Source organism: Bemisia tabaci, chromosome 1 (genome assembly GCF_918797505.1).
Source record: "Bemisia tabaci chromosome 1, PGI_BMITA_v3".
Taxonomy (NCBI): domain Eukaryota; kingdom Metazoa; phylum Arthropoda; class Insecta; order Hemiptera; family Aleyrodidae; genus Bemisia; species Bemisia tabaci.
In genome coordinates, this window is record NC_092793.1 from 46,641,097 (window position 1) to 46,655,236 (window position 14,140).

The 14,140-nt window shown below is 40.5% G+C and overlaps 1 protein-coding gene across 2 annotated transcripts in view; it reads right to left on the reverse strand.

The window, feature by feature from the left end:
* Window positions 1–14,140, reverse strand: part of pip (heparan sulfate 2-O-sulfotransferase pipe) — a 159,281-nt gene that overhangs the window by 39,796 nt on the left and 105,345 nt on the right. For both annotated transcript variants that reach the window (XM_072301859.1, XM_019054158.2), the window contains one exon: window positions 7,177–7,304. In XM_072301859.1, coding sequence (XP_072157960.1) covers window positions 7,177–7,282 — 106 coding nt within the window. In that variant the 5' untranslated portion in view covers window positions 7,283–7,304. The remainder of the gene's footprint in view (window positions 1–7,176; window positions 7,305–14,140) is intronic.

Sequence of the window (14,140 nt, forward strand, 5' to 3'; positions counted from 1 at the left end):
GTATATTTGAAGAGGAATACGACATGATATGTAGCAGGCTACACTTCATCTATGAATAATACATAAATTTGTCTTGAGAGCATTCTTAGGAAACTTCCACAATTTTTAGTTTTGTTCCTGAGAGAAAATTTTGAGATGACTCTGCTGGTATTCCCAGTGTCTTTTCAGAAATTTTGTACTTCATAGGTATCATCATATACTTAAGTATCAACAGACATTGTACAAGACATAAAATTTATTTGAGGATTCCTGCTATATGTTGTGTTTCCTGCAGCAATAAGGCTCATCATATTTCATGGAATGAAGTAATCAAAAACTACTTACCTACCTACAGCTTGGTCAGTTTCATTTCTTTCTATAGTGAAGAAAATGTTTTTTTTCTCTCTATTTAAGAATTCAAGGTGAACCAAACCTGTCCAACAAAAATTTTAATAAAATCTCTTTGTTCAAAAACACCTAAGAATCATTTCAATGGTAAAGTTGCCGACGATTCTTGTTAAAAGTCCGAAAGTCTGCTGGTTTACTGAATTTCTCAGGTACAGACGAATGGAAGGATTTTGAAAAGACATAGAATTACATCCTCCCATAAGATAAAGTCAGGAACATGGTTAAGGTTATCTGGGGATGATATTTGTAACATTTCGTTGCATGATTTTATAATCGAAGAGAAACAGAAAGTCTGAAACTTTGTGAATCTACGTAAGTGGTTTTCTAGTTAGGCTATGATATTGATATGCTCGCTTTGTTATCAATTAATCTCCACAAAGGTAAGCATAATTACATAAACTGTTCCACAAGAGATGCGAATGTAACTTGTAATACCTAAGTGACTTTACAAATCTTACCTGTTAAACTACCAGCTGCCCGATTATTGAAACTATGTCAGCCCGACATGAAAAGACATAGCCCTATCTTATCCATGCAATATATCGGAATTTGATGTCTTGTCGGGTTGCTCTAAGCCTTCAATAATCGGCCTGCTGATGAGTTGCAAAATATTTCCACTTCCAGACGAATGATCATGTCTTGGTTCATGCTTTCAATAGTAGAGTTGTGATGTCGGTTCAGCCACAGCACTCACAAGAAAATTCCTTCTTCGATCGGACCTTTGATGATTCATTGTCGAAATAGCTTTGAACTGATTAAAGATAAATGACACCGCACGAGTGTCATTTAGTGATGAATCAGAGATCAAAGTATAAATTTGAAGCTGCTAAGTAGAGCAGTAATTTTATCAGACAAGAGTGACCGTCTAAATGCAAAATCCACTTATGACAGATCTCAGAAACTTTGCATCACCGCAAGGAGACATTAACAGAATATCTATACACCAAATTATTTACGCAACTAGGTGAATTTCTTTGGTAAATTATTGCGCTTAAGAGAAAGTCCTGACTGTAGAAAACAAGAAATAATACCTGTACCGATAGCATAACTGTGTATATGCACTACAGTGGTCACTTATAAAGAACAGACACGAACAAACACTTATGACAAACATTGAACAAGAGAGCAGAACTGGATTAAGTAACTGTAGTTTCTGATTTAGTTCTAAACTGCGAATTTGAAGAGCCATAAGACACACATCAGATGTGTAATCACTTGGTTTGGGCCAAAGAAACCTCGAACTACATGAGATCATATCGGTAAAGCTTGAGAGGTCAAAAGGCTATAATACTAAATAAATGGTGAACTTCTAACTCTTGAATGAATTCAGGACCACATACTCAAGACAAAGAAACTGCTAAACATTTGATTTGAGGCGAAAATGAAAAGAGAATGGTCAAAAAAAAGTAAAGGAAGAAAGTCAGTCTGGGTTTGGACACTGGACTTGTAAACACTGATTTTCAGAATGCACCTTAAAATGAGCCGATAGGCCGTGGCTCCTGGTTGTAAAATACGATGAATATTATTGCCAAGTGCTTGGTTGAAGTCGAAAATGGATTTAAATTATTTAATATTAAGAGATTTCGAGTTGCTCGGATCATTTGTGTTATCAATCTTCGTTTGTTTATACGACCCACACACGGCAGAGGCATGCAGAGGTACCCGCCGGCACGCCGGGTCAAAAGTGTGGCCACCGCCGGACGGAGAAAATGGGCGCCATTTTGAGATGGGCCAAGCGGCGCGCGTTTAAATGGGAGCCCAAAATACGGACTTTTGGACTCGTATTTCGTGGGTTAATATTGCTCAAAAAAATCGGGGAAAATTCCTGTGAACTCTGCGCACTCTCTAGTTTCCAAAAATGCAAGAATTACGAATTGCTGAACAAGCTCATTGACAAATCCGTTTCAACCAATAAGATGGCTTCATTTTCCCGTCGTCTTTTTATCTATAGATTTGTTTAATCTTATGCTATAATCTTTTTTTCAATTATAATGATCAGTCCGCAGTACTATAACAATAAGACAATTTACTCTGCCGTGTTATCAAAAGAGAACAGTGACACCCAAATTTTAGAAACAGAATGGTTTTTATAAAAATTGGACTGATCTAATCTAATGATCTAACTGTAACTAATTTTGATGGAATCTTTGCGCAAACTAGACAATCATTCAGAGGATGATATGATTTTTTAACTTTAAGCATTGCCAATATTGCACTACTGACTACAGATATCTCTCACCAGGGACTTGCCTTAGCGAAGCAAGACTGGCAAGTCATCGCGACTGCTTGCTGCACGGCGAGGGCTACAAAGTCGAGGCGCCTTCAAATCATCGTGCACGCACCACGCACATCCGGAGAGCACGTATAGTTGTATCATCAACTGAGAGTGTCAATAAGCCGTGTTACCGAAAAAAGAAGCAACGCCGGAATTTTCAAAATCGAGTCTCCTTGAAGACTTGACTAAGTTCATTTAAATGAACTCTCTGCTCCAGTTTTAATAGCAGAATGTATCTTATTTTTTTAAAAAAAAACGCGAGTTATGACTATGTGAAAGCTGCCAATACGCAGAAATCCTCCACATCATTTTTGTCTTCTTCGTCTATCGCTTTGTCTACCAATTCCAACAATCAGCTCGCTTCTGTCTGAAATCTTTCATGCACATTACGACTCTCTGCTCCAATTTTAACAGCAGAATGCATCTTATTTAAAAAAAAAAAAAAAAAAAAAAAAAAAAAAAAAAAAACCGCGAGTTATGACTATGTGAAAGCTGCCAATACGCAAAAATCCTCCATATCCTTTTTGTCTTCTTTGTCTATAGCTTTGTCTATCAACTTCAACGATAAGCTCGCTTCCGTCTGAATTCTCTCATGCACATTACGACTCGTGCTAGCCCCTCTGGAGGGCACTCAACGTCAGCGACGGGCTCTCCATTCTCGAGAAGGAGATTTCAATAACTGTGAAAGAAGCGGTCGAGGAAGTAGTTAGGAGGCGATCACGCGGGGTTTCGCATTTGCATCGGTGAAATAGGAATGCTTGGAATGATATATCGACTCTCTAACGGGAGGCGGGCCCGGCGGACAGGAAGATCGCGGATGAGGATGACGTGAGTGTCATAAACGCAACGGGCATGGGGCACCGGGCGCGCTCGGCGCATGCGCGAGTAATAAGTAAAAGTGCCTCGTTTCATGCCCGCGCCCGCTCCCGCCGCGGCCGCGGCCGCGACCGGCGACCTCACCCGGTGGCGAGGCTGTTGTTTCGGTCGCCGCGGCGCGTGCCGGTTCATCCACCCGAGATCCGTCACACGCCGAGCTCCGGGCTGATTATTGAAATTCATAGACAACGTGTTAGACGAAGAAGACATCAGAAGTAGGGAGCGATCCTATCGGTTGAAATGGGTAGTTCTTATAGACTAAGGGAGAAAATGACAGACTAACAATAAGGGTCTCTCGTTGCTTGCCGTTAGTTAGCCCATTCCCTGCCTCTTTTGTCCATTGCAACTGTTGCAGGTCATTTGCACAAATTTTTGTTTTCCTTAAAATATTGACATTTGCACAAATTATCTTTCAATCGTCTAACATGCGGTGTTGCCGCATCGTGCAATTTGTGAAAATGACCATTCCTTTTGTTTTTGCAAATGACCAAAAAAAAAGTGGGCATTTGCACATTACTTGTGCAAATGACCGTCAACCCATTGCAACCACCCGCTTCCGCCGATAAAATTCCTCCATATCTCTTTTGTCTTATTTGTCTATGGCTTTGTCTATGGCTTAGTCTGTAAATTCCAATAGTCGGCTCGCTGTGGGCTGATTATTTGCGGATTCGGGATTTGGATTTGGTGTAGGGGGGCTAAAAAATCCCTCCCCTCTCAACCCGCTTCCTTCGTCTGGGCCGATCTCAGAAATAGCCCATTAATTATTTTGATGAAAAACGGATGTATTGCTCCTGACTCTCTGTGGCCCCTGTGGCTCATCACCGCAAGCTGAGGACATTTTTTGGTCGCGAGTTATGAGACCGAGAAGGAGCTAAGGGCAGGAAAATCGTCTATTTCGAACCGTACCCCTTTTAAAAAAGCCTCCTCTTCGCCTAGAGTACATTGACAGGAAGTGTATTATGCTCTGCTCATAGGCGGATCCATACTCGAACGGGAGGCAGGAGGGGGGTTCGGGGGGCTTCCCACGGAAAATTATCGAAATTGTAATGCATCTATAATATGCATTTTGAGTCAATTTCGTGATGAATAATTGTCAAATCCAAGCTTCCTTCTTTCTTCCTTCCTCCGTTCCTTTCTCTTTCTTTATTCTCTTTTTCCTCCTCCTTTTTTCGGATAAACGGGGTGGAAGGTGGGGCGCGTACGCCCCCTACTTGGATCCGCTCATAGCCCTCCTAAATAAGAGCACATGCAGCATCAATGATAAGAAGGCTAGCGTTGTGCAGGCTTCATATACATATTTTATTTACATTTTCGATCACTCAAAGTGTCCATACACTATTTTACTAGTTTATAAATAATTTTACTTTTTTTCACTGATCAACTTGCAAAACTGAGGGCACTATCTCGAGCGTTTTACGGTGATAAGGAGCTTATTACAAGAAAACAGAACACCGAGAGACGTGCCTGAAATATTTCTCTTCCTTAGGCACTGTGCGGGGACACGTTCCGTATCGTGTATGGTCGTCGCTCATGCAAGGAAGTGACATTCTGTTTCTTCTTTTGACATGCTGCAGTTATTCGTTATGCTGGGACTGTAGAACTAACTAATTGGAAACCATACCTTTGAGGCTGGTCGGTCTGAAATAACGTCGCTCTTCTGACGCAAGGGCGTAACTCTAATTGCACATGAGCCCCGGAGGGCACAGAGTCATGCGGAGAACAGGGGTCACGTGGAAATTGAGATACACCCTTGTTTCGGAGCGACGCTGAGGCGTCACGCCTATGGTCTGCACCACTTCCTCGTTTCTATTTTTTTGCAGTCTCGTTTCAGTTGATCCTTTTGACACGACAAGAGACCTTAAATTAAGCGTTTAAGTCCATCAATATTTGTGTTGTTAGGGTTAAAATACAGAGCAGTCTCATACCGGTATGTCTAGTCTTAGCGCATGAAGTAATTTGCAACGTATGCAACAGGATAATACGTATGCAACAGGATATTTAATACGGATGTTCACGAAGTTGCATCAAAGTTGACGCTAACGTGGTTGTCAGTTTTTTAAAGGGGATCATCGTGTCTTACTTCAAAAGACACAATTCTATAGACGGTTTTCTCAAATTTGACATGGTTGAGTAATATAAGAGACAGAGTTTGTATGATAACCTCACCGCAAAATATCGTTGACGGCGACCTGACGACTGTAGCAATTCGAGCTAGGTTGCTATAGCGTGGTGGCCTCTATCGGGTTACTTCAGTTTTGTAATGTCTGCGGCAAACCTCACATGTGCAGGTTGGTGAACCGGTTTTAAAGGCTCGTCCTTTAATTTCATACATCATGATATTGATAGGAACATTTTTTTCTTTAGCTTCCTCTTATATTTTCCTCTTTCGTCTCTTATTGTTTTCTTCTTCCTCCTCTACTCCAATTTTTCCTTTTCACGTTCTTCCCTCTCCTCTACTTCCTTAATATTTCCCATAGTTTTTTTGTGGATGAGCTAGATATAACGGTTATCGCAAAATAAGGTCCATTTCTAAGTCGTGGTGTGCTTGCGATTTATCGATTGATCTGCCATTTAAACATATGGAAAAGGATTGATAAACAGGGTGTTTCGCAACAAATACCCTAAAAATCGATTATTTACCACAGCTTCAAATAGGAATCAATGATCGATCATTAACACCCCGTCGATGCAATGTTAATTCAAACAAAAAAAAAACCGGCAAGGAGACTTCAACGCTCGGGTAGAAAAGTAGAATCGAGTGGGCCACGGACCTGGCAACACAGTTCATTTCCATTTAAATCCATCGAATAAATCGATTCCATGTAAGGCACAATACCTCACCTAGAATCGATTGTTTAACATACATTTACTTGGAAAAAACAGTGTTGCCAACTTACAAAAATTGCCACTGCAGATAAACCTCATAGGGACCCTGAATCCCTGAGTTTAAATAATAATTACACTTTTAAGTTGTTGCTCAGGCAGTGTGTGCGTGTCCACCAGTGATGCCAGGCGTACGGATTTATCCGTGCCGCGCGGACATTCCCTATACCGACACGGACCGCGTACGGACAAAAACCTTATGGGAAAAACGCTTCCCTATCTTAAAATATCCGTACGCGTGACGTCACAGAATGACGCTCAGCCAATAGCAACACGGAGAGCGGTAGAGCGTACGGATCTCGCACACGGAGCACCCGGGAACACTGGTGTCCACTAAAAACCAACCTATGCGCTTTTATATTCGCTACAGGATTGGTTTTAATTTTACAAAAGTGAATATTAACTTGCAATCCGAAATATAAATTTAAAATCTTAACGTAATCAGTTAAAATTTCAGTGGATACGTCAACGTTGGTTGTTGAGTGACCATGAGAATAAAATTTTCGTGTATTAATTATTGTTGACCATCAATTCATGCGCCGCCAGTGCAGTTTGCAAAGACGAATTATCCTCAAAAATGTATGTGCTGAACGTGCGATCAGGAAATAAAATAACACTGAATATAATTTATGATTCATGAATCGAAATAATTAAGACCGAGAAAAAAACTCTTTCCGTGTAAATACTGATAACCGAATGTGTGCCTTGAACTTATGAAAGATATTTTGAAGTATATGTATACAAGAATGACTCACCTGATGAAAAACTTTCTTCTGGTTGGAATTTGACTTGCATTTGCTCGAGCCTCAGGTGAAGCTCGCGTGTGTGTAGGAACAAGAAAAGGGTCGAGGAAACAGCCATCAGTGCAACCAACTCACTGGTCCTACGGACAAAAAAAAACACAATTAATTAGAATTTTACCAATTTATTTTCAAAAGAAACCCTTCAGCGAAAATTTAGATGGTAGTAGTAGTAATTTACACTGAAAAAAAAAAATTATGTCGTATGAACAAAAGTTCCATATCATCCCAACTAATTAAGTATGTCAAAGTAACTTTCCGGTTTGGCAAACCGAAATTTCGGTTGGTGCGTAACCGAAATTTAACGGTAAAGTGAACTGACGAACAAAGGTTGGTGATTTGAACCGATTGTTCGGTTACACGAACCGGAAGTTTAGTTTGAAAAACCGAATAGTTGGGATGATATGGAACACCAAAAATTCGGTTCATGTGACCGAACTTTTTTCAGTGTACGTTTAATTTTAAGGAATGCCTTAGCATCTATATCCATTAACACCTCTGTTGTTAGGTTCCAGTGTTAGTTTAAAAAAAAGGGGGAACAAATTAGGAGAGTAGTATACTAGAAAAACAAGAGCGTAAAATTTAGAGGATTTGAAGAAAAACATAAAAAGAGCAAATAAAAAATAGAAAAAGGGCAAGTTGATGAAACACTTATTAGTGCGGGGGGAAAGTTCATTACTGGATCTCCAGTATGTGGCGGAGGGTGAGTGGAAGGTAAGATTTTGAGGTTAAAGAAGCGCATTCATTCGAAAAGTTTTACAGGATGAATATTCAAGTGACTTCGTTGTCGCGCTTCAGAATTTTGGCAGGAAACTAATTTTTCCGATGAGAGCTGCCGGAAATTTTCTTAACTAAACATTGTCTCCGCCTCTCAAGGGGAAAGTTATCGATTTTTGGAGAAAAAACGAGTACGTTTTTATCGTCAAAATAAGTGTATGGCAAGAAAATTAGCATATCTGCATACGGCTTCGTGGGGACGGAAACACTTTCGCCGAACTTCCTCCGAGCGCTCGGCACGATTTTTAACATCCACCATTGACTGAGATGAATGTTGCTGTAACGTTAGATCCCTGAAAGTAATATCTGTCTCACCCGTTGTCATTTCTTGAATATTTTATGCGGAGTCTTCGGGACATTTCGCCTCTGTTTTGTTCCGTAGACACATATACGAGTCTATTCAATGGGGCTTGGGAAAATATTCCGCAGAGACTCTCTGCACGTATACACTTATACAGGGTGTTCAAAAATTAATGGTCTTCCTTTGAGAATAGAGTATTAGGGTAAAAGTAAGACTTTCTTACTTCGTGAAGATCCCTATGAAAACACTTTGCACTGGAAAAAAAACACATTGGATCTAGAGTCCAGACTCTTAAAAACATCGACAAGAAAAAATACTATTGATTCAATTAGAATCTAGCTTAAATGAAGAACCAAGCCTCTTAATGTAAGCGGATTTCGTTTTGATTCAAGCAAAAATCCGATTGAATCAAGAGTATTTTTTCTTGTCAATGTTTTCAAGAGTCTGGACTCTAGATACAATGTGTTTTTTTTTTTTCCCAGTGCGCTTCCACCAACAGGATCCCACCATATCCTTTTGTCGTCTTTGTCCATAGCTTTGTCTGTCAATTTCAACGATCAGCCGGCAGTAGGTTGAAACGAGTAGTTATTGTAGACTGAGGGGCAATAATCCAACTATCATGATCGCAGAAAATGAAGGTTTTTCGCTTCTGTGCAAACTGCGATCTGATTATTGAAGTTGATAGATATAGCGCCAGTCAAAGAAGACAAAGTGAAAATAAAGCGGTCCTGCAGGATTGTTGAAATTGCTAGACAAAGCGATAGACAAAGAGGACATGGGGGGCGTGAAGTAATCTTATCGGTTGAAATGGTTGTCAATGCTTTCAAGAGTCTGGACTCTAGATCCAATGTGTTTTTTTTCCAGTGGGGGGGGGGGGGGGGAGCACTAAAGCTCGTCAACGTCGTGCAACTTTTCCAAGATCTGATCATCAACATTCATGACGTCATTCATGACTGACATTCAAAACGTCAACCGTTAGCGAAAATTTAGTCTGAAGTAATTTTTAGCGGGTTTATTGTTTATCGTTGTTTGAAACTGTGAAAAGGTTCACCTTTGAAACCACAAAAACTGAACCACTGAAGTGTGAGGCATAACTTCCGCACACACTATATTCACGTTCTCGTCCAGGCTTGCATGACGGTACAGCACAGAGCGGTAGCTCAAAGGGGCTCACGTGTTTTGCGTGTAATCTGGGGGAGACATGCGGGGAGGCTGAGGTTCTGGGGAGAGAGGGGGCTCGTGGGACTGGGGGGGGGGGCTGGCGGGACTGGGGGGGCTGGAAAGACTGAGGTGACGACGGAATGAACGGAGACGACTGACGAATGTGTGTCATCAATGTCTGTGTCTTCGCCTGAGTGAGCGAGCGACCAAACGGCGGATCTCCAAATTGATTTCATTATGCTCCGCGACGCCCGGCGCGGGGCGCAGCTGAACCCGGTCGTTGGCCGTCGCGGCGCCCGCGAATCCCACGCATCGTTGTCAGACGTTCATAAAGAATAAAGCTTTTACCATTATCATTTACCGTCGCTTGGCTGACATAAGGGCGTAACTACACATTGAGATGAGCCCGGAGAAGCATTGAGTTGTATGGAGGGTAGGGCTCATTTCAGAATGTCCTTCCGCCCTTATGTCAGATAGGCGACGAATTTATATGGTCGAATTTAAGTCCGAAACGTTCCCTAGTCCAGCTTTCAAGCGTGTCTCTTGCAAACTACAGCTGAAGCCGAAATAAGATTGGAAAGTGGCTCACGAATTACGATAACTGAGCGCATTTCTGCCGTAACAAGGGGAAAAAAAAACGCAGTGGGAACATCGGGGTGCTGCCAAATTCCCCCGAATAAGACAAGTATTTTGGAAGAAGGTTATGAGTTTTTTTTTTTTTTCTTTTCTTTTTTCCCCCGATCTAAGGGCTAATCCTACGCTTTAGTCCCATCCCCCCTTCGTCCTTACTGAATCAGTCCCGCAGACAACCATTGATACCATTGATTGAGACCACCAAACTTAGGTCGTCTGGCCGGGAATCGAACCCGGGACCTCCCCATCATACAGCTAGCGCTACAACCACTACACCATAGGAGGCCTGGAGGCCACTTTAAGGATAAGGGAGATATTTTAAGGATATTTTAGTTTAAATCGTGAACAACACGGTCTGAAAAATTATAAGAAAAATATCGATGAACTTCCCAACACACTGGTATTTCATCAAAGGAAGTTCATCCCGACCTGAAGGTTCATACGACGTTTTTCCTCAATATGGCAGACTTGCAGTGTTTCTCCACCATAGTGAGTCTGCTCAAGAGAAATTTTGCTGAACTTTTGCTTTTGTTTTTGCTGTTAACGTAGATTTAATTTCCATCCTTGTTCTCCAGTGTGTCAATGCCTGGATTAATCGGAAAAGTAACGTAGGCAGTTGCTTATAAGCTGCAAATTTTGAGGGAGGGAGAAAGGAGAGAAAAAAGAGCTTCAGGATTTTTTTTTGATAAAGCGATAGTCACGCGGGATTTGACAAAAAATGAGTATATCTTGCACTTACTGGGACTTCACTTCTTTAGCAATTTTATGGAGGATGTACCTAGGAACCATCACAAAATATTTGCTACCTCGGGACGGTAAAAGACGAGTCCGGGCATGACTGTGACAAAATTTCTTGCGAACGTGAATTTTTTAAAAATATCCAGAAGATTTTGTGTGACAGAACTAAATACCTAAAATTATTTCGGCTAAATTAGAGGTCTACAAAACCACAGACATGTCATAATTCGATAATTTCAGAGATCGCTAAGATGAAACAAGTAAAGGAATGAAGAAATGAAACGCGCAAATGTATGAGAGACTGCAATTATGCATTGTCCTTTCTTCTTCTTGTAGCTATTAAAGAATAATAAGGAAGCAGGTGCGACATATTGTTAGCTCCGGTTTGTAGCTGCGTACCTCGCTGTACCATTGCACCTCGCTTATACCCGTAGTTAAACTAGGATAATCTTCATCAACTTTTAAGTACCAATAAGTATAAACCATTAAAAAAGAGTTGTGACGATTTCATATATTTACCCTTAATAGGATATCGTTAGTTTGTTGACTGATGAAATACAGCAATCTGTTAGTGTTACAATTGTCTTAGATATATATCTAAAAAGGCAGTCTAGAGGCAAAAGGAGAAAACACGAATTGCATCGGCTAAATTTAAGAGGTGCGATTCTAACGTCAAGGGATAGTTAACTTTCGATGGTTGAGTTAGTTTTATTTGTCAGCTGCAGAAGCTGTGGTGATATTCGTCCTGATTCTCAATCTACAACAAAGGCACGTCATATTCATCCTGTCACAGTTTTAATCGCAACGAGGCTCCATCTTTGATACTGCTCTGACACACCAATGCCAAATTTACTCACTATGTAGCAGATATACTCAAAAAATGTATCAGATCATCACGGTTTAGCACCGCGAGAAAAATCTGGCACTTTGAATACTTCAGGTAAACGACAGGAGGACCAAAATTACATTGAAAATTTAACTTTAAAATTCCTTGAATTTTCCACATTCTAAGTATCTCATCGAGTTATGAGTTGAAAAAACATTTGCTTCCGTCTCTAGCTATTTGATCGCGTAAACGCAGATTAAACAACAGTCTATCAATCAACATGATGTTTCGCTCATATTTTTAAGATCGGAATTCTGAGGAAGAATATCTTCTAATTAATTCGATTTAAGTCGACCTAAAAAAACAAAAATTCATCGGATTTCGCCGGATCGCTCAAATATAGTCGGTCCTCTGTGTGTGGTCCTTAGACATATCTCTTGGCAACAGTTTCTTGATCCCTCGAACATTTCTGATTTCCACGATGAACTAGCTCACTGACAAGTGAAGGTGTCTAGAAAATTTCACATGCTAAAATATCTCTTGAACAACGATGCGGACGCTCTCCGTATATGTTCAAAATAACACCGACTAAGTTAACATTTTTTATGCGCCTGATCCATTAGGGTCTGACCGTAAAGGAGAGTAAGAATTTTGTTCAAATCTGCGGTTATCAACAGTCGGAGGTCATCAAAGTTCAGAAACTATTAGTCAAAATCCTCTGACTTAAATTCCTGCGGTTGGTCAGGCTCGTGGCTCGTAATGTGTCGACTGCGTTCTTCGGTACCCAGTTAATGTCATCCGCTATGACATAATAAATTATAGAGGAACAGCATTTGATGTAACAGAGGAATGAGCGAGTTAAACGGATCTCAAAAACTTCATCATTTCCTCATGACTGCGGCTTTTTCTAGTTAATAAACTCCTGTCGAGAAGTTCCTCTGAAGTTTGTTTTATCTAAGTATTTCTCATTTAACCTCTGATAACCTCTGGGAAGACAGGCATATGTGGCGTTTGGGTGTCGTATGCGTTTATAAGCGACTTTATATATATTATTTCTCATTTGCAATACCACATGCCAGATCAAAGGTGAGAGAAGATCGTTGATTCGAAACATTACGTCGGTGAAACTACAAAAGCGCGTATCTTGTAGGAAAATCTCCACTCCTTTTTTATTTTATTAGTGGAAAACAAACCAGCACCGCACTGCTTGAAACTCAGGGGGAAAAGTCAGAGAGGTTTTCGAGGAATGACTATGAATATTTTTCCAGTTAGAAAATAAATGATGACAAGACCTCTGTAGGGTCAAAACCGAATTACGCGTTTTTGCAATTTCACTGTCGATAATCACACACAAATTAGTGTTGTTAGTACAGGTTCTCGTACAAAACAAGAGTCAAAGAGACAAAATAAACCTGCAGTAAGCTTGGCCAACTTTTATAAAACATATTTAATTTAAACTTTAGTATTCTTTAAGCAACGATTGCCACAAATGCTCTCATATCTGAATGTTTTGGACTCTGTTTAAGCTGCAGAATCAGACTTGACAAAATTCGTTGTCCTAAAGTTATGCCTTTTCGCCCCAAATTTCGAGCACGCCACGCCGCGCCGCGAGCGATTTGCAGTGGAAGGAAAAACTAGAGAATCCAGAGCGCCTTCAATTTGAAAATATGCAACACGGATATCCATAGAGCTCGAATAGTTGCATTCAGCCGTTGAAACGAAGAAAGACGAAGCGCCGCACAGTCGTTCAAATCAATGGGAGAGGCCGGACATGATTTACAAACTTTTAAAAGCGTATATCTTCATTAATGTGAAATTTTGATGTTTTAGAAGTAGTTTCATTGGTTTCCTCGTGCAATTTCCTATGAAGTCACTCCTTAAAATTAAAATTTTGAAGAAATGAACGTAAAACTGTATAATTTTTGCCAAAAATTTCATAACCGACTTCTGCCATTGACTCAATCCACTGTGCGCCACCAGGAGGGAATTTCGTTTTGTCGTGACGGAGCTTGAAAGTACGAAATCCACTCGCAAAAATTCGCATATGGTCCCCTTTATAAAAAAAAAAAAGAGAAAAAGAAACCAAGGGTTTTTTTCTATTTGACAACGATGCGAGGCAATTTGTTCGAGTTATTCGGAGGTGTAGATTAAAGTAGGAAGAAAAATCGGGCTACTATTCTGCCGTGCTAAGGTAAAACGCCGTACGAACATTCGAGAGTTGCCAAGTTTCCTTCGATAAAGTGCTCATTATTGAGAAAAGTTATGAATATTTTTCCTTTAAATTTTCAGGACTTTTCGGAGGAATTCCGAGCAAAATTATCAGAAAAATTGGAAGAAAAAAATTAATCACTTTTCTCAAAAATGAACATTTTATCGAAGGAAATTTGACAACGCCTGAAGGCTCATACGGCGTTTTTCCTTAGCACGGCAGTATTGCGGTAGAGGCGCTAGGAAAGAGGTGGGCGATTGGGATTGCATAACTG